General features: G+C 45.1%; 1 protein-coding gene across 1 annotated transcript; it reads right to left on the bottom strand.

Moving 5' to 3' along the window:
- Positions 1 to 898: 898 nt before the first annotated feature.
- LOC135916338 (uncharacterized) lies at positions 899 to 22,363 on the bottom strand. The gene is made up of 4 exons (XM_065449675.1): positions 22,065 to 22,363; positions 13,037 to 13,208; positions 3,183 to 3,334; positions 899 to 1,581 (listed from the first exon to the last, which is right to left on the bottom strand). Exons 1-4 carry the CDS (start codon positions 22,150 to 22,152, stop codon positions 1,220 to 1,222), a joined length of 774 nt encoding a protein of 257 aa, XP_065305747.1. The 5' UTR covers positions 22,153 to 22,363; the 3' UTR covers positions 899 to 1,219.
- Between the last annotated feature and the right edge of the window lie 3,454 nt (positions 22,364 to 25,817).

Raw genomic sequence — 25,817 nt, 5'->3', positions numbered from 1 at the left:
AAAAAAAGATATGGCAATGGACAGGACCTGTAACCCTTATGTAATACCCCGTTACGGGGTCTTTAAGGAATAAAAATGCATAAAAAAATGAAATGTAATGAGGAGGGAAGACAACCGATGGCCATTAAGAGTTAAGGACTGGATTCCAAGAGAAGGGATGCGTAGCAGGGGGCGGCAGAAAGTTAGGTGGGCGGATGAGATTAAGAAGTTTGCAGGGACAACATGGCCACAATTTCACATGACCGGAGTAGTTGGAGAAGTATGGGAGAGGCCTTTGCCCTGCAGTGGGCGTAGTTAGGATGATGATGACGCTGATGATGATGAACTGGCCCATAAACTCACACATGCTACCTGAAAGCATCAATGTTGCCGGATTTGAGACCCTAGTTATGTAATAAACGAGAAGAAAGAGGGTTAATCAAGGGGTCCGATTTTTCATAAATCATATCATAAGGAACCAACAAACAATGACACCAACGAAAACAGGGGAAATTACTTGCGGCTACCAATTGAATTAAAGAAATGATTTTCATTTCTTTGAATGAGTAGCTACAAGTAATTTTCCATAAAAATAATCGGGCCCCTCGGTTAACCCGCTTTATTCTTGTTTATATATGCTACTACTTTGACTTCATGTACATTTGTTAGCTCATTGCACCATGTGTTTGGCGCTCTTTGGCCAGAACTGACCCGTGCGCCATGAAAACCATCAATCAATCGACCCTACCACATATGTGTGTCCTTGAGGTAAGAAGAGCAATAAATAAGAAAAAACAACTTCATGCGGCCGGAAGGAAGGTGGACACAGCCCTATGTACGCCTTAACTGTCGTAAAATTTTTTTCGCACTTCTAAAGAATTGAGTAGAAACTCACCCAGCAAATAATCATTTTCATATGTGTATTGTTTTGTACTTTGAAGTTCATTTATTACGAGTCCCCTAGTTTCAAGTATTGTTAACAAGAGGCGATCATTTCGTGAAGAGACAATTTCTTGGGCATATCTCAACAACAAACGATCTGCGAACGCCACAAGACGCTGGCGGTCTTGGAGTTGCGCTTTGGCAACTAACTTTGTGCGTGGATGAATGACTTAACCTTGCTTATTTTCTATGCAACGTAAAACGCAAAAACAAAATCAGAATGACAGAATACAAGCACGGCGCATAACGACACCGCCGAGTCCCGCGAAGATGCGCAGGCCTTGAGTGGGCCACAATTCTAGCGCCAAAGTCTGTACACGGCGAGAATGCTGATTAGCACAGCAACAGCGTTCCTAGCCGATGGAGAGCAATGGCCGACCGACGAGGCGGTGCTCCTGGTCGAGAAGTCCTGCTGGCAGAAGACGAAGAGGAAGTCGATGGCCGTCGTGTTGTAGGCGGCGGTGGCCTCGGGTCGGCAGGCGGACGAGCTCAGCGCTCGCACCAGGCAGCGCGTGTGGCGCACCAGGTCCCTGCAGTCCCGCTGCGTGGCCAGGAAACGGAAGATGCGCTTCCACGCCGTCGCCAGGTCGAAGTTGGCCGTCCGGCAGTCGCCCGCGCCGTCAGACACGGAGCCGATGCAGTGGCCGTCGTAGAAGAGGTCTGCGCAGACAGTGCGTCACGCGTTCACTGCTGCGAACCAAGTTTGCGGAGAGAACGCTCGCCTCTTTGTTCAAAGTGCAAAGCACTTCTAGCGTTCCATCATGCTCCGTCGGAGCTCATGCTGGTACGCTGCAAAGCTTTCATGTAAAGCTTGCGCCCGATACCGCAGCAATAAATGGTCCTACTGAAATTCGCTTGGTCAGGGTTTGTGGTATAATAAAAACTAACTGCGCTTTCTGCCCACATCTTATGGTGTTGCGAGACTTATGCACGTTTGAACACATCAGCACAGACTCTTATTATCTGTACTCAATAGACATCGTCATTTGAACAGCTAGACATAAAGCTTTGTTTTTCATCTGTCTTATTTGCTTGTTTGTTTGCAAATTGCTTCGAATCACGTGCCAGTACACGCTGCGCTCACAAACTTATTCCAACATTGTATCAACTATCTATACTATCACGAGTGTCACTGAAGAGGAACACGCGAGTGCGTGGTAGATATGGCGCCGTTAACGATGCACTGCGGCCAGACTAAAAGCAAGTTGAATGACCAGTGCACTTTTCTCATCTTTTGGCACCTTCCTTGCGCCAATGTTCTTTTCGAACCTGTTATTCGGCGGAATTTTATTCTAAGGGCGTCGGTGTTCTAAAATCTATATATCGCTGGAGTATACACCACTCCCGAGTCAAAGACAACTGATGCTACCTTGTGCTTGTAACGTGCCGCGAATGTCGTGATGAAAGACTTTTTATTTATTTATTTATTTATTTATAGATACTGCGATCTGAAATCAGATCATAGCAGGGTGGGTATACATAGATATGTACAAGCATGTAAACACATACAAATCCATCACATATGCAGGCATTTTAGGACATTAATGAAGAATACATACAAGAAAAAAAACATACAACAGATAACGCACACGAATTCATAACATTTGCAAGCATTTTTCAAACATTGGTAAGGAATTCTGGGTAACAATATGAGAATTAAGATCATTCCAGTCTTTTATTGTCCTAGGAAAAAAAGAATATTTGAAACAGTTATTCCGTGCGTTGATGGGGGTTATCGATGATGGGGGTTATTGAAGAGAAGGTTTGGTTTCTCTCCTAGGATGCAACCCAAAGCACGAACCAATAATACACAACACTGTGTAGCGCACTTCATCCTTGCGATCAAGGTCTGCCTGCACTTGTTGCGGGCAGCTGTAGGCAAAGAACAGCACCGTCACTCTGGTCACTTAATTTCAATTTTGATCGCAGCGTCAAATGATACAGCGCACATGAAGATGCAGGCGTCATCGTTGGCGCGAAGCAAATATACACCTTATGTCGCGCGCTCGCATGTTCTTTTTACATAGCTGAAAGTTTACGTTTTACTAAAATAAAGGAATAAATAAAAAATTAGCAAGGATATACGAATGTAGGAGCTAGACCTTGTAGGATTTGCTGATTAATGCGCATGTAGGCGTTGTATACTGACTTCAGGGTTAATCTGAAATTCAAGAAGGAATGAGGACGAACAAGTCATGGAACACCCAGTGAAACCACGCGCCCATATAAGGTGCTACCGAGCGAGACGCGTGCACGCTCACTCTGTAGCACGGTTCGGTCGGTGGCGCAGAGCAGCTGGAAAGAGGAGACCATGGCCTTGATGAGCCGCTCGAAGTACTCGCGCCGCACCCCGCCCAAGTCGGCGCAGTTGAGGTAGTGGAAGGCGTAGCACTCCAGCAGCTCTCCGAAGCCGCTGCAAGCAAGATCAGGTTGAGGGGCGAGAAATATGTGTGGCACGGTACGCGAGGACTCTGGAATCGTTCTGTATTACTCACTGGTCATATGGGATTTCACGTCTCAAAAGGAAACAAGAGAGACGCTATATGTAGTGCACACGGGAGGTGTGGGGTATTCAAAGGGCTACTCGGGGCTCTTTGAGAACGCGTACCCCTATGCGCGTTCTTGCATTCTGTCATAAAAGAAATGCGGCCGCTATGGGCAAGAGTCGAACGTCTGAGCTCGCGCTGAGCAGCAGAACGCTACAGGCACTGATCCATCTCGGCGGGTCCGTGCTGTATTATTGCCAGTGGCCCAGTGCGTTATGCCACTATGCGTGCGTGTGGAAGCCAAGCCCGCGCTTCATGCACATAGTTGCTATAGTGGTTTCAGCAGAATGGCTTCTTAAAGAAGTACTAACGGAAAATGTTCTCATTTTTATAGCTTGATTGGATGACCATCGACCGAGTAGTTAAGCTATGGAGCATCAATTCAAATTCAGTCACAAGAACTGCCATTCGCACACCCATACTAAATAAACTCAGCTTTCGGCAGCACGACCATAGTATGTGTACGTGCGTTATTGGTGTCTGGTATCACGAGACCGCCGCAACAAATTTTTACGACGTGGCGATTATTATTACTGTGTTCGTGTTTGTTTCCTTCCTTGTCTCTTCATGGTTCACCCAAAAGTCAATATGCACCAACAAGCCCAGCTAAAAACCTTTCATGTGCAGTGGTAGCAAGGAGTACAGTGGAAACATTAGGCTTACGATAAATTGAACATTCTGCCAAATTACTTACATTTTACTTCTGGGTGATACGTATCGTTACAGAGTACCGCTTTGGTAAAGGCACTACCGTGTTTAGGGAACGTTTGATGTGGGGCGTGTCGGTAGCAACTTGGAAATATATTTTTCTTTCTTGAAATGCTTGCAGCCAATAAATAGCATGTGGATGTAATTCGAACCGGTGATTCAATCATGTTTATGGAGAAATGTAGCATGACTAACTTTACAATACTGAAATATTTAGTTACCCTGCAATTATGATGACTTATCATAAAATAGACAAAGAGTCAGTCTACCATCTTGATTTGCTTTCAGTGGAGTGTCAAGCACCCTGCCATAAAATTATCTACGTTTCATACATGCATCGACAGTCGATCATAACTCGTGGCTGAAGGGGATATGCCGTGGCCTGGCAATGTTAAGAAGCTATATTTTGTAACAAAGGCGATGTTGTTAAAGACGACAGCTATGTCGAACATTGCAAGGAACATCGTTGTCCTTAATAATCAACACTCTCAGCCTGTATCCGGCGGTCACCGGCACGCATGAAGCGAGTGTGCGCAACCGCCAGCAAATGAGGCGGTCATTGCTGCTGTAATGCCTTGCCACACCGCGCGCATCGTCTTACGAGGAAGGCGTGCGTCGCCAAGACGCGTCAGAAGAAAGAATCGCTTCGGCCGGCGGGAGGAGTGATACGCAGGAGCTGCTTCTCGTCTGTCGGCGCTGGAGACATCGCGCCACTTTCGTGTTCGTTCGCTTTCTCTCTCTCTCTCACTTTTTCTGTTTTCTTTCCTACGCGCCTCGGTGGCCTCGCCGGCTCCAGATTTTCTGGCGCAGCGTGCATATCTGCGCATGTGCGGACGTCGTGTCAGTCACGTTGACTCCTAAGTATCTCATCCTGAAAGAGCGGCACTATAGGGTTTTATATCTTTCGATTCACCTTTGTTTTTTCTCTCCTTTAGTAACTCGAAAGCCGAAGTGCTTCGAATGTCACGTGTGTGAGCCCTTTGACAGGGAAGAAAGAAAGGCGCGCTTTCGCGGTAGAGAAAAATAAAGCAACAGTTGGGGTAGAAGAGAGATATCTGTCGCCTCTGACCGTGATTCCGTGACTCGCCGCTTCTGTTTAAGCGGTAACATTTGAAGTGGTAATTTAAGTGCCTTCTGTTTAAGAGGTAAGATAAACCTGAACGCAACATGGCCACGTTTTAAAACTCGGGAGCTGCTCTTCTGAACGCCGCTAATATCTGTTGCCCAATTGATTAATGGGTTTTCATGGCGCAAGGGACAGTTCTGGCCAAAGAGTGCCAAATGGCTGCCAGTGTAATCAGCGACTATAACGCGGCACAACTTAAAGCAAGCATTCTACTTAGCGTTTCTCCCTAAAAGAAGAAGGAGACGAGAGAGCAAGACGCACATGGTATGTGCTACCATATGAGCTAACCAGGAGGCTATGCAGTGGGTACGCGCTATCGAAGAAGGATATCCTATACAATCCTATCCTATCCTATCCTATCCTATCCTATCCTATCCTATCCTATCCTATCCTATCCTATCCTATCCTATCCTATGTGCTACAGCTTTCCGAGGCTGTGACGGCACAAGTATTACTCCGTGTATCCTGTCATTACCGAGGAGTTCTTCGGGAAGTTATCAGCTCTTTGATAAGACCCCTCACATTGGATTCAGAGCTCCATAATGACTTTATTCGAAGGATTCCTACGACATCACGCCACCATCTCGCTAACCCTAACGAAGAAAGTGCCCGCCCGCTGACAGCCCGAGGAGCAGCAGCTGGCGCCGTCGATGTCGTCGCCGCTGCCGGTGAGTAAAGCGAGCACGCTGCAGCGGGAGCCTAGGCCTATCGTCGAGACCTAACCAGTCGGCCTGCTGGAGCAATAGAGGTGGTGGAACTGGAAGGAATAGACATCGCACCAAATGATCGCAATGAAGAATCTGGATAGCTGACTAGTCACAAGAACCAGAAGAAGCAGCAACAACAACAACAACAAGCAAGCAAGCCGACGCAAGACTTCATGAGAGGAATGCAACAATTAGAACAACATATCACCTATAGACCAAGAATACCAAAGATGCCCAAACTACCGGAGAATGACAGAACGATCGTTATCCGCCTTAGGGACGGTTTCAACGCCACCAAGGTTGGAGAAGCCCAGATCAGAGTTGCGATCCTCGCTGCAACTTCAATAGGAGTCACAATAAATGACGCAGAAGAAGACACGTGCAGAATGTACATAGCAGGCAATATTGTTATCACCAGCACCCCAAGTATGCAAAACGCCGAGAAATATGCAAGCATTCACCCTTACAAATTGAAGGGAAGCAATACACAGCAACCGCATATGTCATTTCACCGGACGTCACCGTCAAAGGAGTCAGACACAACATACCAAGCTGCGGCACTGAAGCGGATATCACGAACAGCTTAGCGAACAAAACAAACCCCCGCATAAGCACGAATCAAGCACGCGCGAATGGGCAAGACGAACTCCGTGCTCATCGTATTTGACGGGAAGAAAGTAACCATTTCAAGCCTACTACAGACACGCCGAATATAATTTCTGCAGACACAAGAAGAAAGGCGAATTCTGCTCCGTGCGCAGGGCGGTGGGACATCGCGCTGATGTATGTCCAGATCCAACCCGCGACCGATGCAACACAGGCTGCAAGGAGGAACCAGAACAAAATCATGACTGCAAGTCACAATGTGCCCTCTGTGGACTCGGACATTACACAGTGGATAAATGCTGCACCAAGCGCTTCCACACTCCTCGATACTACGCCCAAAGGCAACAAGTACCAGCGAAGACCTAGAAACTGACACAATCAGAAACAACCTCGAGAAATCCGGCACATCAACAAAGTTCTGACCATGCAATTATGCCATCCAGGCACTTCTCCCGAAGCAGCTGCAAAGCCCGCAACCAGGCTACGAGCACCTCGAGGAACAGGATCAGGGGCACTTCCCAGAAAACACGGGGCGACGCTACCGCAGAACAAGCCAGTACAGCATCTCTCCAGGTAAGCTGGGCAACTATGGTCTCCCACTCTCACACAAAACACACAACACAGCACAACACCATAAAATAGATAATAGGGGAGAAAACGCATCCCTGCAGGCGATTATGCAAGAACTCAAAGCCCTACGCTCAGAAGTAACAGAATTGATACGTGAAAATGCACAAATGAAGGAACAACTTTGAGTATGTCAACAAAAGGAAACAACAAAGACCATTCGCTCAACAAGCATAATAACAACTGAGCGCAACAGCAAGCTTTGTAACAAAATGATCCAATAGAAGTCACTAGAGTAATATATGCATCATCAACCGTGAAAAGAGGACTGCATGAAATGATTTAGATAAGGGTATAATCGACCCTCATAAATTCAGCCCAATTACTTAAATCAGAACAGGAACAGCAACATTCCGAAGTAGCACAGAAAGTACTCAGGACGATGGGTAACTAGAAAAACGAACGATGGAAATTGAAGAACAAGTGGATAAGGCTATAGTGCCCCAAAAATCAACAAGACCCGCGCTAAGTTTTGCCTGAACCCGGTGGCGAACAATAATAGTAATGATGATGGCGGCGTCCCGCAATAAGAAGTCAGATAAATACCTTGTCTGGCAATGACATTGTCGAGGTTACAAAAGAAAACGTGGGATTCTGCAACAATGCTTGCAAAAAATTACAACTAGAGGTTCACCAGATGCCATTGCTCTTCAAGAGCCTATGATGGAAGCAAAACTAACGGGATATGCCACTATTAACTCTCAGAAACGCAATGAAAATCAACAACCAGTGCTCACCAAACTGGTTAGAAGAAGCACCACAGTCATACGGCATGACCCTTGTCAAGATTAGCTCACCACACCTATTTGAAATTATTTCAACTTCGAGTAAACCCAAATCCAGTTTGTTTATCCTAAATATATATAGCAGCCCCAGAAAACAACACATGTTTCAAAATGTTTTGGCGGCAGCGGATCGACTCTCCCACAGAGAACCCTTGCTAGTGGTCTGTGATTTCAATGCACCGGCGCTTGCGTGCGACTATCCACATGATAGACGGAAGGTACGCAAACTATGGGAGGACATCCAGCAACTTTGTTACTCATTTATTACCGAACCTAATCATCCTACATGCATGGGAAATAGTGTTTCAAGAGACACGACACCAGATCTCCCGCTAGCCAAACGCAGTGACAGAGCTAGATGTTTAAACAAAGAGAAGAATCTCGGAAGCGATCATTTCATCATACAAACGCAGATACAAGCTGGTCCATGGCAAAGACAAGAAGGAAGTCCTTTATCGGTCACAAACTAGGACGCATTTAGAACAATCCGAGCAAAATGGACACCCACAGAGGGATCGGAGCCCAACCTAGAAGAATGGACAAAAGAGGTATTGAACGATGCGGAAAAACCAACCACATATGTACCTAAAGAAGCTGGTCTACAGCAAGCAGATAATAAACTTTTACATATGCAAGAAGCATTGGACGAGCTTCAGAAGAGATATAAAAGACAAAAGCTCAACCGCAGACTTTGAAAAAGAATGTTGCTGCTAAACCAAGAGATAAAAGAATATCAATCACAACTAACAAATCAACAATGGAATATTGTCTGTAATGAAACGCAGAGACAGCCAAATGTGCCTAATACCTGGAACATTCTAAGGCACCTCTTAAATGAAAGCACCACGAAGACAACACTGCAACAAAACTTACAGAAACTGTTACACAAATGTACAGGAACCAATGATCGGATACTGGATTGCCTTAAAGAAGAATACGCAGCGGACCATGAACCTGCAAGAAAACGACAATACAAAGGAATGGATAACGATGACACTGATACTTCAATAACTATGGTGGAACTACAAGAGGCGGCACAAGTACATAACACCAATTCTGCTCCTGGAGAAGACCGTATAACAAATCGAATTCTTAGAAATGCAAACGAGGAAGCGCTTAAAGCCCTACTGAAATACATGAACGAAATATGGGAATCTGGACAGCTACCACAAGCCTGGAAGCATAATAAGGTTATATTTATTTCAAAGCCGGGGAAACCACGAAACATCGATAACCTTCGCCCAATTTCCTTGACATCATGTCTCGGAAAAACAATGGAACACTAAGGAACGCCAAGGAGACCTACTACACACATTGAAAAGAATGAGCAACTGCCACATACTATGATAGAATTTAGGGCAAAGCTCTCAACGCAAGACATAATGCTGCAACTCTACAATCAAGTCATATATCCGCATCAGGCTCCTGAGCTGGATACGAGAACCATGCTCGGGCTGGATCTCAAGAAAGCATTTGCTAACGTAAGCCATAACTCAAACCTAGAAGAACTTTCTAACTTAAACATACTGATACACTGCGGATTTTTCGCCGGCAAAACTACTACGCTGAATATCGGAGGACTCAAGTCGAACACTGTGAACATGAGAGAGAACGGCATGCCCCAAGGATCGGTGCTATCACCCATATTATTCAGTTATTCAACATCGCACTCATTGGGCTCCCGAGAAGACTCGAGAACACCCCGCGCATACAGCACAGCTTATATGCGGGTGATATAACGCTATGGGTGACGCGTGGTAGCGATGGCGAAATTGAGGAGACCCTGGAGGAAGCAATACAGTCATGACATGCGTAGAGTCGACTGGACTCTCATGTTACCTGAAGAAATCTGAGCTCCAACTAACAAAGAATTGCCTTGGAAATCAAAGGTATACCCGTACCGGCCCCAGGTCTCATGCCTAAAGGCACTGGAATTATACATATAAAGTGACAAAAAAAAACTACAACAATCGAACGCGCAAAGATGCACACAGAGCACAGCTTATGAGCCGGCCTATTCGGAGAATTGCTACCAGACACACGGGCATGAAAGAGAGCAACATCATTCGACTGGTACAAGCATTTATCATCACCTTTATAGCATATAGTGCGTCATTCTGAAATTTAACACATAGCGAGAAACACATGACATGATGATAAGGCAAACATTAAAACAAGCATTACACCTTCCTCCAAACACAGCGAACGAAAAGCTATCAGGCCTAGAATCACACAATACACTGGACGAAATTATAGAAGCACAGAGAACATGACACCACGAACGCCTAACGCACACGAAGACAGGATGGACAATGCTAAACAAGTTGGCAATACAATACCAGACGCATATTTAAGAAAAGAGAGATATTCCACTGGGCATAAGCAACACCTTCGTAATCCCCCCCCCCAAAGAACATGCACCCGAACCGTACCGCAGAGCGACGGAAAGCAAGAACTCAAAGACTCAACAAAGTGCTCAAAGACGCTGAACATGTGGCCTATGTTGATGCTGCAATGTATCCGTCCCAACCAGCCATGACTCTGGCAGCCATTACGCGTACAAAAATGGATATCGCAACAACTAGCTCCATACGTACCAAACACCCACAAGAAGGGGAAGAGGCTGCAATAGCTTTAGCATACACTTCAAGCACTGCCATCGTGTCGAACCATTAAAATTCTTGCATTGCATTGTCAATTCTTTAGTTAGGCTCTCAAATGATAATTACATTAACTTCGTGCCGGGATCATCAACGAGAAGACATCATGACCTAAACTTGATACCCTACTACGCACGTACTAACATGTTCAAATTCAGCTTTTTTCCCCGCTCAGTCGAAGACTGGAATTCATTACCTGAGTCCATTCGTTCATGCTCATCCCAAGTTTTTGCAACCGCCATCCCAGATGCATAATCGCGCTCACCCATGCCTGGCAGCATTTGTATAACTTCATGTGTATTTTTCTTTCATCAGTGCTCTTTTCTAAAAGTGTTCACTTGTGTTTACTGCTGTATTCTCCGATGCATTTTCTGTACCTTTTCTTAACCCACTCCTGCTATAGCGCAAATTGCGCTGCAGTATGTATAAATAAAATAAAATAAAATAAAATAATAAAATAAAATAAAATAAAATAAAATGCATCATTACCGACTCCAAAGCAGCCGTAATTTATTGCACCAAGGAACTTGTATCACCTCAAGCATACAGAATTCTCATTGGAACACATCCTATCCGCAGAAGAACTGTTGGGTTCATCTGGACGCCAAGCCATGCAGGGGTAATTGGGAACAACACTGGCCACGACGCTGCGCGAGCAAGTGTCAACAGGGAGAGTCATTTGCGTCGCACATCTCTAGCTGGACAGCAAATCCCTGAAGAGACCCAAACAGAACTACGGCCCCAGAACCAGATCAAGCAATAACAGCTTCCCAATACGAACAAATGACTACTTACGGAGAAATCCTCGAATACTATAGAAATTCTCACTATAAATACTCTCCTCCCGACAAATCATTAAAAAAACAGCAAGCAACTACATGGATACTTCTACAAATAAGCACCTTGCCTACACCACTACTCATGCACCGAATACACCCAGAAGCATACTCATCACACTGTAAGAGATGCAATACAACACGTGCAGACCTCCGTCACATTATACGGGCATGCCCATCAGCTCCAAACAATATTAGACACAGCATAGACCCCAATGCTCAAATAAAAACCCCTGAGCAGTGGGTGGCTATACTGCTCACACAATGCCCAGAAGACCACCTCTGGGCTGTTCTCCGGCTGGCGGAGGACGCCGCTACGGTTCAAGGCTTGGTCTGCGTCTGATGGAGAGGGGAGCTTTACGGGACTAGCCTCCCGGCCTCTCCGTTCTCCTTTCAAACCCAGAAGGGACTTTTCAATAAAGATGTTTTATCTCTCTCGCCAACACAGTGCAGAAACCAAAGTCATGTTCACGTCAGAGATGCAAGCATTGGGTGCGTGTGCGACCAGCATCTATGTAAAGGAGATATACTAAGCTTACAAGACCCGCATCATATGCTTTGGACATGTCTGCAGGAGCAAGAGTATCTGTGAAAAGCGACTTAATGCTATATACTATACTTTGCTAATTAAACAATCTGACTATTATGAACGATTACTTATTGACGGCGCATATTATAAGTCAACATTGCAGTATCTACATGAAACGGGCATACATGTTTCTCTTTAATTTGTTTCGTTTATTATATCATGTGGAAATACACTTTGAAAAAAGGGAAAACAAAATCTCCTACAAAAAGTTTTTACTTTCTCACGAAAACGGCTTTGAATGGAGGTAGAGCCGAAGACAGAACTAAACATTTATTTCTTGCCTGTCTGTTCGTGTGCATTAAAATCTACCGCAAGGTTTTGATTCGTCTCAGTTAGCTCTGAAATTATGTTTCAATTGCGTCTGGAAGTACGCACCGCAAAACAAGTTAGCACTGTCCTATAATTTGAATGAGCGCGTGTGATCTCGACGGAATGAATTAGGTGCGCGCAGCTGTATAGCGAGTGACAATGACAGGCTTTCTTTTTTGTTTCTTTGCTATAAGTGCGATAGCATTTATAGACGGTGGTCCTTCTCGCATTTGAGCTCAACTTTCATTCAAGATAGCATCACGACGTTAAAAAAGTACCAAGGCAGAAAAGCGAGTTCCGGAATTGCTGGAAGGTGTGAAAGAAGAGGTATCCTGCGAGAAGGGAGTCATTGTTACAGCAACAAAAGTAATAGTAGAATAGGGGGGATATCGTCTGAAGAGTGGGAGATGGTCTGACAGCGCCAACTCGACTAAAGGCTGGGCAGTGCTAAACAGCAAGACGGTATCGGTAACAAATAGGCCATGCTGACCACGCAAACAATGCTCAATAGAAACGCACTGTTTGGGCGCCTGCGACGCTAACACATTGCTGACTTCCGAATGAACTGATCAGAAGTGAGGCGATTTCTGCAACAAACTGTGACGCAAACCCGTACTCGCACATGGTGGCCAGGTCCCCGGGCTCCACAAGCACCCTGCCCCGAGATCCGAAAGCCCTGTTGAGCAGGAAGGCTTCCACCAGGGGAAAGTCGCGCTCCAAGAAGATGTTGAAGCAAACGTCGTAATCTTGCAGACCAGGCAGGCAGCACCAGGCACACGGCGTCAGGCCTGCATTGTTCGTTTGCTATGAGTATTACATATGCATACACGCTATCACCGATGCACAACCGAGGTGAGCTGAAGCTCGGCAAGCGGCGGAATTAAAGACAAGTAACATTTTAAGCTGACCAACAGCGCAGTGTGGTATGCAAGTGCGCGGTTAGTAGCTGAACGTGGATTAGACATGGCCATACACGTCTAAACACGCATAAAGCCACGAAGACGTGATTCACTGTGCTTTCCTATAAGTGCAGATTGTTCGGTTTTAGCTCTGATCCAATACAGCATACGCGCATGGAACTCCAGGAGACCGACAAGGAATGCGTGGCACTCCTGGAAAGAATACAAGTTATCACATTCTTCAGTCCAAGGTGTATGGACGAAAAAAAAAAGTTGGCAGAGTAAATTCCGAAGGCAGGAGGACACACTTCAGGTTGCTATAAGCGAGAGTAACAACAAAGCGGCCTCGTTCCAGCAGGGAAAGGTTCGTGCGTCGTCATTTCCATTCTTTGGTGTAAATTTAACATCTTCGGCGTGTCAGCTTTCTTCTTAGAATTGATTGAGACGTGGGGAGGTTTCTGATAAGCCATGAATGAACGCGTCCCTAGGTATTGGAATATTCGGCTGCGCTTCCGTCAGCTAACACATTGCGAAAGAGTATTCGCATATTCACATGCAGTAGACCGCAACGTGCAAATGAAACGTACACATGAAAACATCTCCGAAAACCTTTACAAGCAAGCCGTACGGAACAAGGTGGGAATGCGAACTGCGTCGTTGGCCTATGCGTTGACTCCGCACGAGGGCGCGTTGAAAGCAGTGTACGTTCTGTCTTCTTCGTAGTAGAAACCTGCTACGAGTTACAAAGAAAAACGAAATCAAGAAAGAAACATTTTATGATAACTAAAAGGGCAGGTCTTTACTTTTGGAAGCCAGATCAGGAGGCCTTAGATCGCACACTTATAAAGTGAGGTACAACAAGGAAGAAGAAACATCCACTTGCTGCGGTAAATCTAGGGAAACGATGGAACATGTACGTTTTATTAGAACATGAAGATATCCGAGCAGCGGCCGGTTTAGGCTAGTTTGGCCTCCTTGAAGACCTTGGGTTCAGCCATAGCAGGGGGAAAGTAAACACGTCCGCAATAGAGATTAGTAAGAGGCGATAGGAGGTTGAGTGGCAGAAAAGTAGGGAGATCACAAACAACGGAGGCGTACAAAAAGAAAGTTCTTGATAGTGGTTCAGAAAATTTGGTGCTGGGAATTCTGCGCTTTTTTTAAAGAGATAGGTAGGACATTAGGCAAAATAATGACAAGACCTTGGTGGTTTAAACCACTACTCCGTTTCAAAGGGGACGCTCATAGCACCCATCTATCCATCTGTTTCTGCGTACAAGGGCATTCGTGCACATGTTTACACCGTGCGCTTGGCGAAATAGCCGGAGAGGGGAAAATAAAACGGACGTAAATGGGAATTTTCTAGATTGCACGCAGAGGACACTTGGTAACATGAGAAATACCAACAGTATTGCCACGATATGCGACTTGACAACATGTATTGTGGCGGTTACCGAGAGGACACTGACGAACAAACGAAAAAAAAAGAGTACACCGTATAATTTCCAAGTGACAACAAATTTGTCGCTGCCTTTGTTTTCTTCCTTGACTTCACTTCCTCTTTGCATGCTCTCCGGAGATGAACTGCTGCAAGGCGCCAGCGGCGGAGAGTGCTCGCGTCGACTAATCACCGATCGAGGGGCGGTGCTCGAGTTCCTGTTCCGGTAGATGGGGAGGGGGAAGCGGCTGCGGGGTGAGACCAGCGTGCACAGCAGGCACATCCGCGTTGCCTGACAGCTATCGCTGGTTCTTTGGACTGTAATTGCCTCACACGTCAACCAATTGATTCACCGATGTGCAGCGCTCACGTTTCTGAGAATAGAGAAGTTAACAAAAAGTATGTCAAAAGGATTTCTTGTGATATAAGATACTAACGATTTAGTGTTTCTGCAATAATGAGAAGGAAAAAAAAACGATGCATATGCACGTTAAGAAACTCTGCGTAGTTCAAAGTAATTCCGGAGGACCCCACGGCTGTGTCCCCGATGTTAAACTGTAGCTGTGGGACGTTAAATTTTCTCAGTTAATAATGCTATTTTTGCTCTGCATAGGACTGTGAGCGCCAAATTCGGTGAAAATTAATGAATTTTATAGGAACAAATCACTTTTTCCCCATATGGGTGACAGCCTTTCGTTTGCAAATTGAACACTAAAGAATTTCGCGGAGCACGCAGTAACTTCGAAGAAGTACAGCTATTCAAGAGAAGGACAATACTGCGCTTTGTCCAGTGGTTTAATCTGTCATTTATCTTCTTTTTTATAACTAGTCACCTTACAGTTATGACGGCTGTTTATTACTCGTGGCAAGGAACAACATAAATATTAAAACGAACCTCGAAGGAACGCCACAAGTTCAGTACAGCAAGCTTGAATAGATCTGAAAAAAGCGCAGGACGTTCCGATATGGTCCGAGTAAGAGATCTGACTTCGCACAGAAGCTTTCCTTCGACTGTGAGCACAAGTGGCGCACGAGAAAGTTGCTGCGTGCCACAGAATCTGCGCGACTACTCGGCGGTCCTGCTTCCGACGCCCCCCAACCGCTATCACGCGCGCAACCGGCTCCTTTCCGCCCGACGGCGCAAACAGAGCGTCCGAGGAGCCCGTGCCAAGAAGGCGGCGCGCGACGTGTTTGGCTGCCGCCAGGCACCGCGCACTCTTCGTTCGCCTCGCTTCGAGCGAGCCGGGCCGAAACGCGCCCGTTCGTGGGAGGCGTGCTTGGCCGTGTATGCAGTTATGTAACGCCCGCGATGCCGCCACGGTGACGGGGAATGTTCGTTGCCGCCAACAACAACAGAAAAAATAGAATTTACGTTTTTGAACGTAGCGCACATTCAGCAATATGGACTCATTTAAAGATATGTTGACGAGGGAAGTATATATATATATGCTGTTCAACGTTTAACGCGTGTATTTTTGCTAATAATTATTTGTGTATTATAATTTGTGTATTAATTGCTGGCTCTCGAATATTTTTTTGAATTGGGCACAGAAGCCTCATACTCTAACGAAGAAAATCAAAAGAATGTGCAGATACAACGCGCACCTCAGTATCTATGTGAAGCGGAGCTTTGTAACGCGGTTATTGAAATACCATGTAAGATTAAATGCGATGCGTAAGATTGTATTTATTTTTATTGTGGGCAAACACCTAACCTCATTCAATGTTTACGCAACGCACGGGCCATCTTTATTGTCATGCAATAGTAATTTTTATTCACGACGCCGTTCACAAGCTATGCCGGATTGCAAGCGACAGTTCAGTTGGATGCACACTGTGAGATGTCGGCGATGTCTGGTCCTTGTCGGGCGAAGAATGGTGTGGTGCATGCAGCGATAGAAGAACGACACCCTCGTAATATTATTTATTTATTTATTTATTTATTTATTGTTGATGCTCTCAACTGCTCAGGGTGCATTACAGAGACGGATGGGATGACATGATATAGTTGTGACACACATTCTTAAAATTGATAAAGTCGATAATAACAGCGACATTACACACACATATATATATGCACATTCAAGTTTCCCGTAACTCATTATGTATAACCGTGACACATGCCCATTCTTGGGGATTGGAATGACCGTATGTACGCAGTGGCACATGTATGCAACTGCCCAAGAATGGATGCTTGCCAAATATAATTCCAAGAAAACCGTCAAATATCATGCGCTATTTCATTAAGAAGGGTTAGAGACACCTATGAGATGCCGTCCTATGTGCATGTTCTACGCCGTTATTTATTGTTTGACCAAGTACAACAAATGTGCACGCATCGCTATTTATTTGGAGGTGAATTTGCAGTGCTTACATTATAGGCCGGTGGGCAAAGGTATCGTGAGAGATACTGACAAGCGTGAATCCACGGTGGGCTAGGCAAAGAAAGCTTCCCTTTTAAAAAAGAGGTGAATTTGCGCATTTGCTTGTGGCTAACCTGTTCGGTATGACGTCACCACCGCTACACGACTTCGAGCCATGACGCATGCGTATGCTGCCTGTCTAAATGAGGACGGTATATATCATTTGTCATTGCAGTGGCGATGAAAAAAATTAGTTTTTTTTTGTGTAGCGTGAGCGACCGTGAACATTAGGAGCTACGCTGTGCATGATTACTAATTATCAGACAGAAAAAAAGTACGCCGTTGCAACAAAAACTGGTAGTTAGGATAGTTGGCGTACACTCGCCTTGTGAAATACAGCACAGGCGGATATCACTACAAAAGGGAAGCGCCTACGAGATGAACATCGTTGACGAAAAACATGTTTATTAGATAAACTCGAAAAATAAACAAAGGAGAGGGGGGATGTACTTGATTGAGCCTTGATTGAAGTCAGGTGGGTGAAAGGGTCAGAAGGCAGCTGAATAAGGGGCACTGTTTAAGTTTGACCTCGGTTTCGTTAGCGCAGTGTTTCACAAGATGATGGTGCAGTAAAGACATATTCGATTATTAGAGCGAAGACAGGGGTTGGAATACTTACTTTATGTTTTCTTTCTCTCTCGTTAATTTAGCTTCTCACCCGCCCGTAGGGTATAGCGAAACGAAAACTCGCATATCTTTAAGCTATGCTTGCCTGCTCTCTCTGGCTCAGGCAATACCATACGCTGTCCAGCGCACACCTTTCGTAAATGTCCTGAGAAATCTGTGAGCTTCAATATACATTTCCGAAGCGGTGCTGCGAGACACACTGGTGTGGTCCGCGCAATGCATAGGGAAGCGTTTCCGGAGATTTCCGAGGCAGTCTTTCGCATCGCTCGTGAATTCAGCAGTGAATAACTTGCTTCCTCACACGATTTCTGTACGCGGTCGCGAATAACTGTCGGCCTCGTGCTCAGTGGCGCGATGCTAAAGCGAGTAGCAGCATCGAGCCGAAGAATCTCGCGAACGCCGAAGAGCCCCCCCGTAATCTCGGGACGCAGCCCCGAGAAGTCACTTACGAATCTCGCGACGCCTCACGACGCTTTCGGAAGAGCGCAGCGTCGCGGGATTCGCTAGCGTCGCGCGCGTGCGCCAGCCGTGCACCAGCGCCACGAGGACGCGCAACAAAGAGGCTCACGGCGTTGCTCGCGCGCGCACGGCGCTGTCCGGTAATCGATGGTGAGTCACGTGCCGGGTGGCGCACGCTGGAGAGGCCGACGGTCGACCGTGCGGACGACATTCGGAGAACGGACGCGCTCGCGTCCCGTGGGCGTGCAGCACGGCGAAGCGTCGCGATTCTCGGCAGTCGTCACGACCGGCCTCCATGAACGCAGCATGCATGCACGCGTCAGCGTAGCCGTAATTTCTGTCTGGGGGGGACGAGTAGTGCTGGTAGAAAAATTTCGGAGAGAAGGCGTGCTTTATAAACAAACAAACAAACAAACAAACAAACAAACAAACAAACAAACAAACAAACAAACAAACAAACAAACAAACAAACAAACAAACAAACAAACAAACAAACAAACAAACAAACAAACAAACAAACAAACAAACAAACAAACAAACAAACAAACAAACAAACAAACAAACAAACAAACAAACAAACAAACAAACAACTGAATAAAGAAATAAACAAATAAATAAATTCGACTTCCATTAATTCGACCCTCGCGGAATAGCAAGATTTGCTCGAATTATCAAAAAAGTCGAATTAACAAATAGCAGCAACAAAAACGAAACCAAGTCTTTTTCAGAACGAAGAAAGAGATCCTGAAGAATTTCCTTCTTTACCTGAATGAACAGGTTTTTGCAGTTGCTGCGCAAAGCCTCGCTGAAGGTACGAAGAAGGTTACCCAATATTGTGGGACACGAGACGAGCGGGAAAGGATGGCTTGACGGGCGGAAGGTGCGTTAGCCACTAAAAAACAAGAATACGAGAGCTTCTCGCCTACGCAAGTAGTACCGCCGTCTGCTGAATTTCTTGCGTTTTAAAGCCTTCGATAATCATTGTGACTAATGACGATGGGAATCGGTGGAGGTTGCATTAACCGAAGTCACATACTGTCGCGTTCGAACTAAACGAGTTCTTTACCCGACGTCGAAGTAACCGGAGCTGGCTGTCTTTCCTCAGATGAAACGAATATGTTTACTGTATAACGTCTCATTTTACATTGCATTAAATTACGAAATTGCATTCTATTAAATTACGCAGTGCAGCTTCTCACTTCATTTCAAACAAATATTGTTACAAGAGCTTAAGTGAGTTTTATGTATTCACTGACGCCTACGTTCTAAATAAGCATGCAGAGCAATGCTGGTTTTCACTTCATGAGAGAGCGGAGGTAACGCAACGTCCCGCTTTCATGTGTGTAGAGAAAAGAAAAAAGTTTTCATTTGGGTGCAAATGTTCGAATATCATAGTCACAAACGACCCTTGAGCATCGGTTCCTAGACTTTCAGAGAAGCGTTGTAGTAACAACAGCATAGTAATATCAGTTTATACGTATGTGTGTAAACGAGCACAAAGAGAGAGAGAGAGAAAGAAGGTTAACCAGAATAACCTTGCGATTGGCTATTCTACGTTATGGGGGGAAGGGGTGGTCAGAAAAGAAGAGGAGAAAGGAATATAAAATGTCAAGGATGCGTGAAAACAAGGAGCTTGTCGCTTGGTCCTTAGGAGCACAAATGAACCTTCAGTGCCAGCGAACTACCAGGAGATGTAAGGATTCGTGTTGAAGATACGTTGCACTCTTCTTTTTGTCCTCTCAAATTTATTGCTTTGCTTTTATATAGGCCATAATTTTTGTCTATCTGAATGTAAAGATAAGCACTATGCCCGTCACCCACTCCAACAGAAAGAAATAAAGCTGGCAAGCAGCCGCCCAATTACAAGAAGAATGACGAAATCTTGTTTCTTTTTCGTAGTGCACGAAGCCTTATTTTAAACCTTGCACACGCCAACACAAAACACACGACAATAAGCACGCCCCCAGGCACGCACACAATAAATATATAACAAAAATTAATGAGGCACATATGAATGTTTCCGTCGAAATTTCGCGTGATTGGACACTTTTTTATGTTTCCCTTATGAAACACTTGCCCACAAGCGGAGCTCATTGCGGCCTCGGAGGCATTTTCCATGGCTGAAATCTTCATCGTTTCTCGTTCTCATTCGTGCCTGATCTTGCATTTCGATTTATTTTTCTGTATGTAAAATAGGTTGGTTCCATCCCCAGAATTAAAGACAATAGCAAACGAACGAACAAACAAAGAAAGCTCCGGCAGCGTCGAACTCTTTCACAGTGCTCACGGTGCCAAACAAACGCGGACGATATTCTGACAACAAAATGGTGGACCCATGTCATCGTACCCCTCCCGCTTTCACGCGGCTCGTTGCACGCCGTTTCCCTTGCGATGTGCCAGCGGCCTAACGAGATTTTGTCAAGGTCGATGGCCAAGTTCGTGACCCTCCCGAAAACATTGTCGCCGTGTAAGTGTACAATTCGTGACGACGCCCGTGTCATTCCTCTATCGATTTGGGCCGTTCCCCGAAGGAGGGTTCGCTGTCCTCAAGAGCGAGCGAACAGCCCGAAATGAGTTGGGCACAGCGCCAGGGTTTACGTCATGCTTTATTCATTTATGCTTTCACGAAAACCCGACAGCACGAACACGCGCGCGATACCCGTACTTACTCAGGCATGAACAATACTTAAAATAAAGCATTGAACACGAAGAAAAAAAAAGACATTTGTCGTCATCAGTCTTGCAATTGGGTTTTTCTTTTTTCTTTTTCTCAGCACCAAAGATCTCTGCATTAGACGTCAATATGGTAAAACAGTGGCACTTGCTTTACTTGCCGGAAAGTTCGTTCGAAGTGCAAGGCGTAGTTACCATGCATTTCTTCGCAACCTTCGTTTTACAGCAGTTAGAAGGCATCTGGATAGTCGACAGAGCATCACGCTTTTCTCTCATTTGCCGGTTGTATGGTGAGGAGTTGATTCTGTGCGCAAGCTTTCTCAGAGCAGGCATCATGAGTATTTTTACACAACCACAAAGCAGCGCTAACTTCTCGGATACGTTGGTAGCAGGAGGGGTGCGAAGCTTCAGGACATACACCGCAGAAAAAAAAAACAGAAAGAAAGAGACTGCATCATTGGGCAGAACATCATACACCGTTGTGAAACTTTCGTTCAAGTGCTGAGAAAAAGCAACAGTACGGATGTAATTATTCATTCCAAAATTTTAAAACAAACAACCTATGGTTCCTTCACCGGGAGAAGATAGTGTCATTTTGAGGTTATATTTATATTAGCAAAATTTGACGGGATGAGGGGTGCAAACAATTAGCATGAGCTCCTCAAACATTTAGTTATGCATCAGTTAGAGCAGCATGTGAGCTTTCAAACTCGCAGTCATGCTAAGCAAATATGTACTTGTAGTTGTGCAAATTACTGCCAACCTGCACTATGCATCTTCTTATCAAAAGTAAAATGATAAAAACAAATCCAGGAACGTTCAGTGTGAAGAAGATTGAGGGGTTGCACGGAAAGATTCGCGCAACAACCTCACTACACGATAACACATATAGTGCACCCATATAGCAGAAGAAAGACGAATTAAGCTGGACACATAAACGTAAAGAAAACTAATAATTAAATAGATCGTGAAGAAAGAAGAGAACAGGAAGAAATGGGAATGTGCTACGGGAGACGGGAGATGAACACAGCGGCAGCGCAAGACTCGTTCGGCTGCCATTCTGTCCAGCACGCGGCTGCCAAACGGGTGTCGAGCGCACGAGAGCGCTTCCTGCGCAGGGTGACTTACCGGAAAGGAGCGACGCCGTGAGGAGAAGCCCAACGGCTGGTGAAGGAGCGCTGGGACGCATCCCTGTCCATAGTGTCCGACTTGTCATTTCATCTTACGGCTGCACGTCTCGATCGGGCCCCGAGAGGTCAGCTCGCGGTCCGCTCACGAAGAGGCAGCGGCAAGCATGGCCGGTCGCCCAGCCGCGGCGACGACAACGTGGTTGTGTGATGAACGCAGATCGAATGCAGCGACGGCGGTGTATGACGACGACGACGCCAGGATTGCCCCATACCGAACGGCCGTCTGGTTCGCCCCCCTTCCGTTCCGGGAGCGGAGGCTGACGGGAAGGAGAAGGAGGGTAGAGGAGACGGCGGGGCGGTGCGCAGAGAGCAGGAGAGGGCAACCACTACGAAACGAGAGACCCCTATGAAGCTGAGAGTGGAGGCAGCGAAGGTCGAGGGGAGAGGGATGAGCTCAACGGAAATAGGAGCAGAAAGGACTTCCGGCTATTTCGCGCGTCGGCTTTCGAGTGGCGGGATAATCAAAGCTTGCTGTGCCCTACGTCGTTGACTGAGATGCAGTTCACGTGTTGTCGTACTTACCCTGAATACCTGTTGCTTCTGCTAACGTGTAGAAGGGATATAATGGCTTGCAACTGCGAAATTTGGGGAAGCATGCGAGCAGGCCAACCAAGGCGCACCAGCGAAAATCCCAGATTAAAATAAAGGAAGGTACGAACAAAAAAGGATAGCTATCGCTGTTGCGTTTGCGCCTTTCTCCGATATGCTTCTCCTTCCACACTTGATTTGCACTTCATGTCCCACTGTGTCTGGCGTGTCCAATACGTTAGCATAATCGAAAACACGTGCAATGAAGCCACTGAGACTACATCAATTATGCATTATTTGTTTTAATATTACTTTGTCGTCAGCATAAAATACCAATTGATAAATAGGACTGTGATTGATGCCCGGCATCCTGGATTTGTACAAATTCTTTTGGAGATTTCCACAGTGATGACGGAGAACAGGGACGGGTGGATATCACAGGAGACGTAACTGTAAATTGTATGCATGCATGCATGCATGCATGCATGCATGTATGTATGTATGTATGTATGTATGTATGTATGTATGTATGTATGTATGTATGTATGTATGTATGTATGTATGTATGTATGTATGTATGTATGTATGTATGTATGTATGTATGTATGTATGTATGTATGTATGTATGTATGTATGTATGTATGTATGTATGTATGTATGTATGTATGTATGTATGTATGTATGTATGTATGTATGTATGTATGTATGTATGTATGTATGTATGTATGTATGTATGTATGTATGTATGTATGTATGTATGTATGTATGTATGTATGTATGTATGTATGTATGTATGTATGTATGTATGTATGTATGTATGTATGTATGTATGTATGTATGTATGTATGTATGTATGTATGTATGTATGTATGTATGTATGTATGTATGTATGTATGTATGTATGTATGTATGTATGTATGTATGTATGTATGTATGTATGTATGTATTACAATTTATGTCCACCCTGTAATTTTTATATAAACAAAAAGTGAGCTAAAATCGTTGAAATTACAATATACCTCTAAATCGCAGCAAAAAAACTAGAGAAGGCTGCTTGTGTAAAAACGTGCAGGTGTATCGCTAAACATATTGTCACTGGCATGAAGTAGAACATGAAGCAGGCGAACAAGAAAAAGCAGAGAGCTTCTCCTTCTTTTTCTTCTCTGACCCCCTTCTATTTCCTGTTCTCCTGCTTCATGTTCTTCTACTTTGCGCCAGCGACAATATGTTTGGAAAGTCTAAGCAACAACTTTCCCAAGCACAAGTTCTTTTGGTGTATCCGTCGCTTCAGTACATAACCTGGATTTGGCCATTCAACTACCTGTGGCGATTGGCCAAGGTGGCTGAGGTGCCTGAACACACATTGGGGCGGACACTGCTCCTTCTCCTTTGCACCTTGGGGGAAGCTCTGCTGTCGGAGCACGGTGGCAGAGAACGCTCTGTCAGCCCCAGCAAGAAGTCACCAGTGATACAGCTCCGCTTATCGCTTGTCGTTGGAGTTTGGCACTGCGAATTAGCTGCGTCATAACTACTAAATCATATACTGACGCATTTTTTTGTGAGATCCATCGCGGCACAGGGATTGTGTTTTACTTTTTGCTGACTGGGTGTGATAACCTGGCAAGAGCACGTTACCTTCGTAGGCCCCGATTCCTTTTCTCATATCTTTATGAATCTTACCGTCACCCCAACACCCGCTAGCCCCGGACATGGGGCCAAAATAATGTTTTTTTTCTCGCTGTCTTTCTCTCTGCCCAAATTAGCTTTAACGCCGGTATTGTTGTTCTCGTCCTACTCGTCGTCACGGTCGTGGTATACCTAGAGTGAAGGATTGGTCATGAATCGAATGATTTAACGAAACGGACCAGGATGACGTGAATTAACACGGCTGTGCGTAGGGCGTGTTGTACGCAAACTTGGGACAGCCTTTGAGCGCAAGCAGACAAGGACAGAAAGGAGACGTAAACACCGCGATGCGTGAAGTTCAACAATTTATTATCGCGAGATAAATACTTTCATGCTCTATGCGCCACCGCGCCACTGCTGGTCAACAATGTCGTACCAAATAAATCGTTCAAGCTGGCGTATCGTGGGGTCCACGCCTCCATTTTGTCCTTGCCTGCTTGCGCTAAAATGTTGTACAAGCGAATTAACAATCTGGATATTGCAGCTTACAGATACAAGTTATAAGATGTAGCAGAAATAGCAATAAAAACAAAATCAACATGTAACGTTGAATTATAAAAAGGGAAATAAGCATGCTACAGATATTCTGAGAATTGTCTATTAATGCGTAAGTATTCTTTGGCTCGGCTGTGAGTTGGCTATTCTTTACTTATTGAGCTAGCTTACGCATGCTTATAATCGCTACGAGTCATCTACTATTACGTCATTATAAAGATTACGTGTGTTCTTCATTTTCCCTTTCTGTTACGATCTTAAGGCGGCGAAGGCGACGTAAGCATTTCTTGTTTTTTTTTCTAACGCTACCAATCATCTACTATTACACTATTATAACGATTACATATGTTAACTTGAACAATTATGAATTTATTTTGCAGATATAAGACGTCACGGGATAGACTGATTTTGCTGGGGTACTCGCCAAAGAATGCTTGTGCGTAGGACTGTAGGAAACTAATGTAATGGAGCTAAACTTCTGAATGCCCTTTTGACTTGTACCGGGCGTGATGCCAAGGTCAAAACAACCTTCACTCCCATGACTGTAATGTGGCTCACACATACATCTATCTGCCACACTACGCTCCATGTTTCGTATCTCGGTCAGATGTATTTTTTTCTAACGCTACCAATCATCTACTTTTACACCATTATAACAATTACATGTGTTAACCTGGCCAATTATGCATTTATTTTGCAGGTATAAGGCGCCAGGGGACGGACAGATATTGAAGAATGCTTACGCATTAAGGTAATCAATCTAGCGGAGGAATCGAATAGCTTCAGTTAGACGATTTCCAATTACGGTGCAATGATTTCTGTTGCCGAAACCAAAAATAGAGGCTGTGTAAGAGCGGACTACAGACCCAATTTTGACTGCCCTGGTTGACTATTCCTTCTTATTTGGTCAATTCCACAGTTTGCCAAGTTTACACGCGATTAGGCGGGATATAGCATGACATTAACTCAAAAGGTGATCGGA

The sequence above is a fragment of the Dermacentor albipictus genome, chromosome 5 (genome assembly GCF_038994185.2).
Source record: "Dermacentor albipictus isolate Rhodes 1998 colony chromosome 5, USDA_Dalb.pri_finalv2, whole genome shotgun sequence".
NCBI lineage: Eukaryota > Metazoa > Arthropoda > Arachnida > Ixodida > Ixodidae > Dermacentor > Dermacentor albipictus.
Note: the sequence above shows the minus strand (reverse complement) of the source record. Positions and strands in the feature narration are given on the sequence as shown.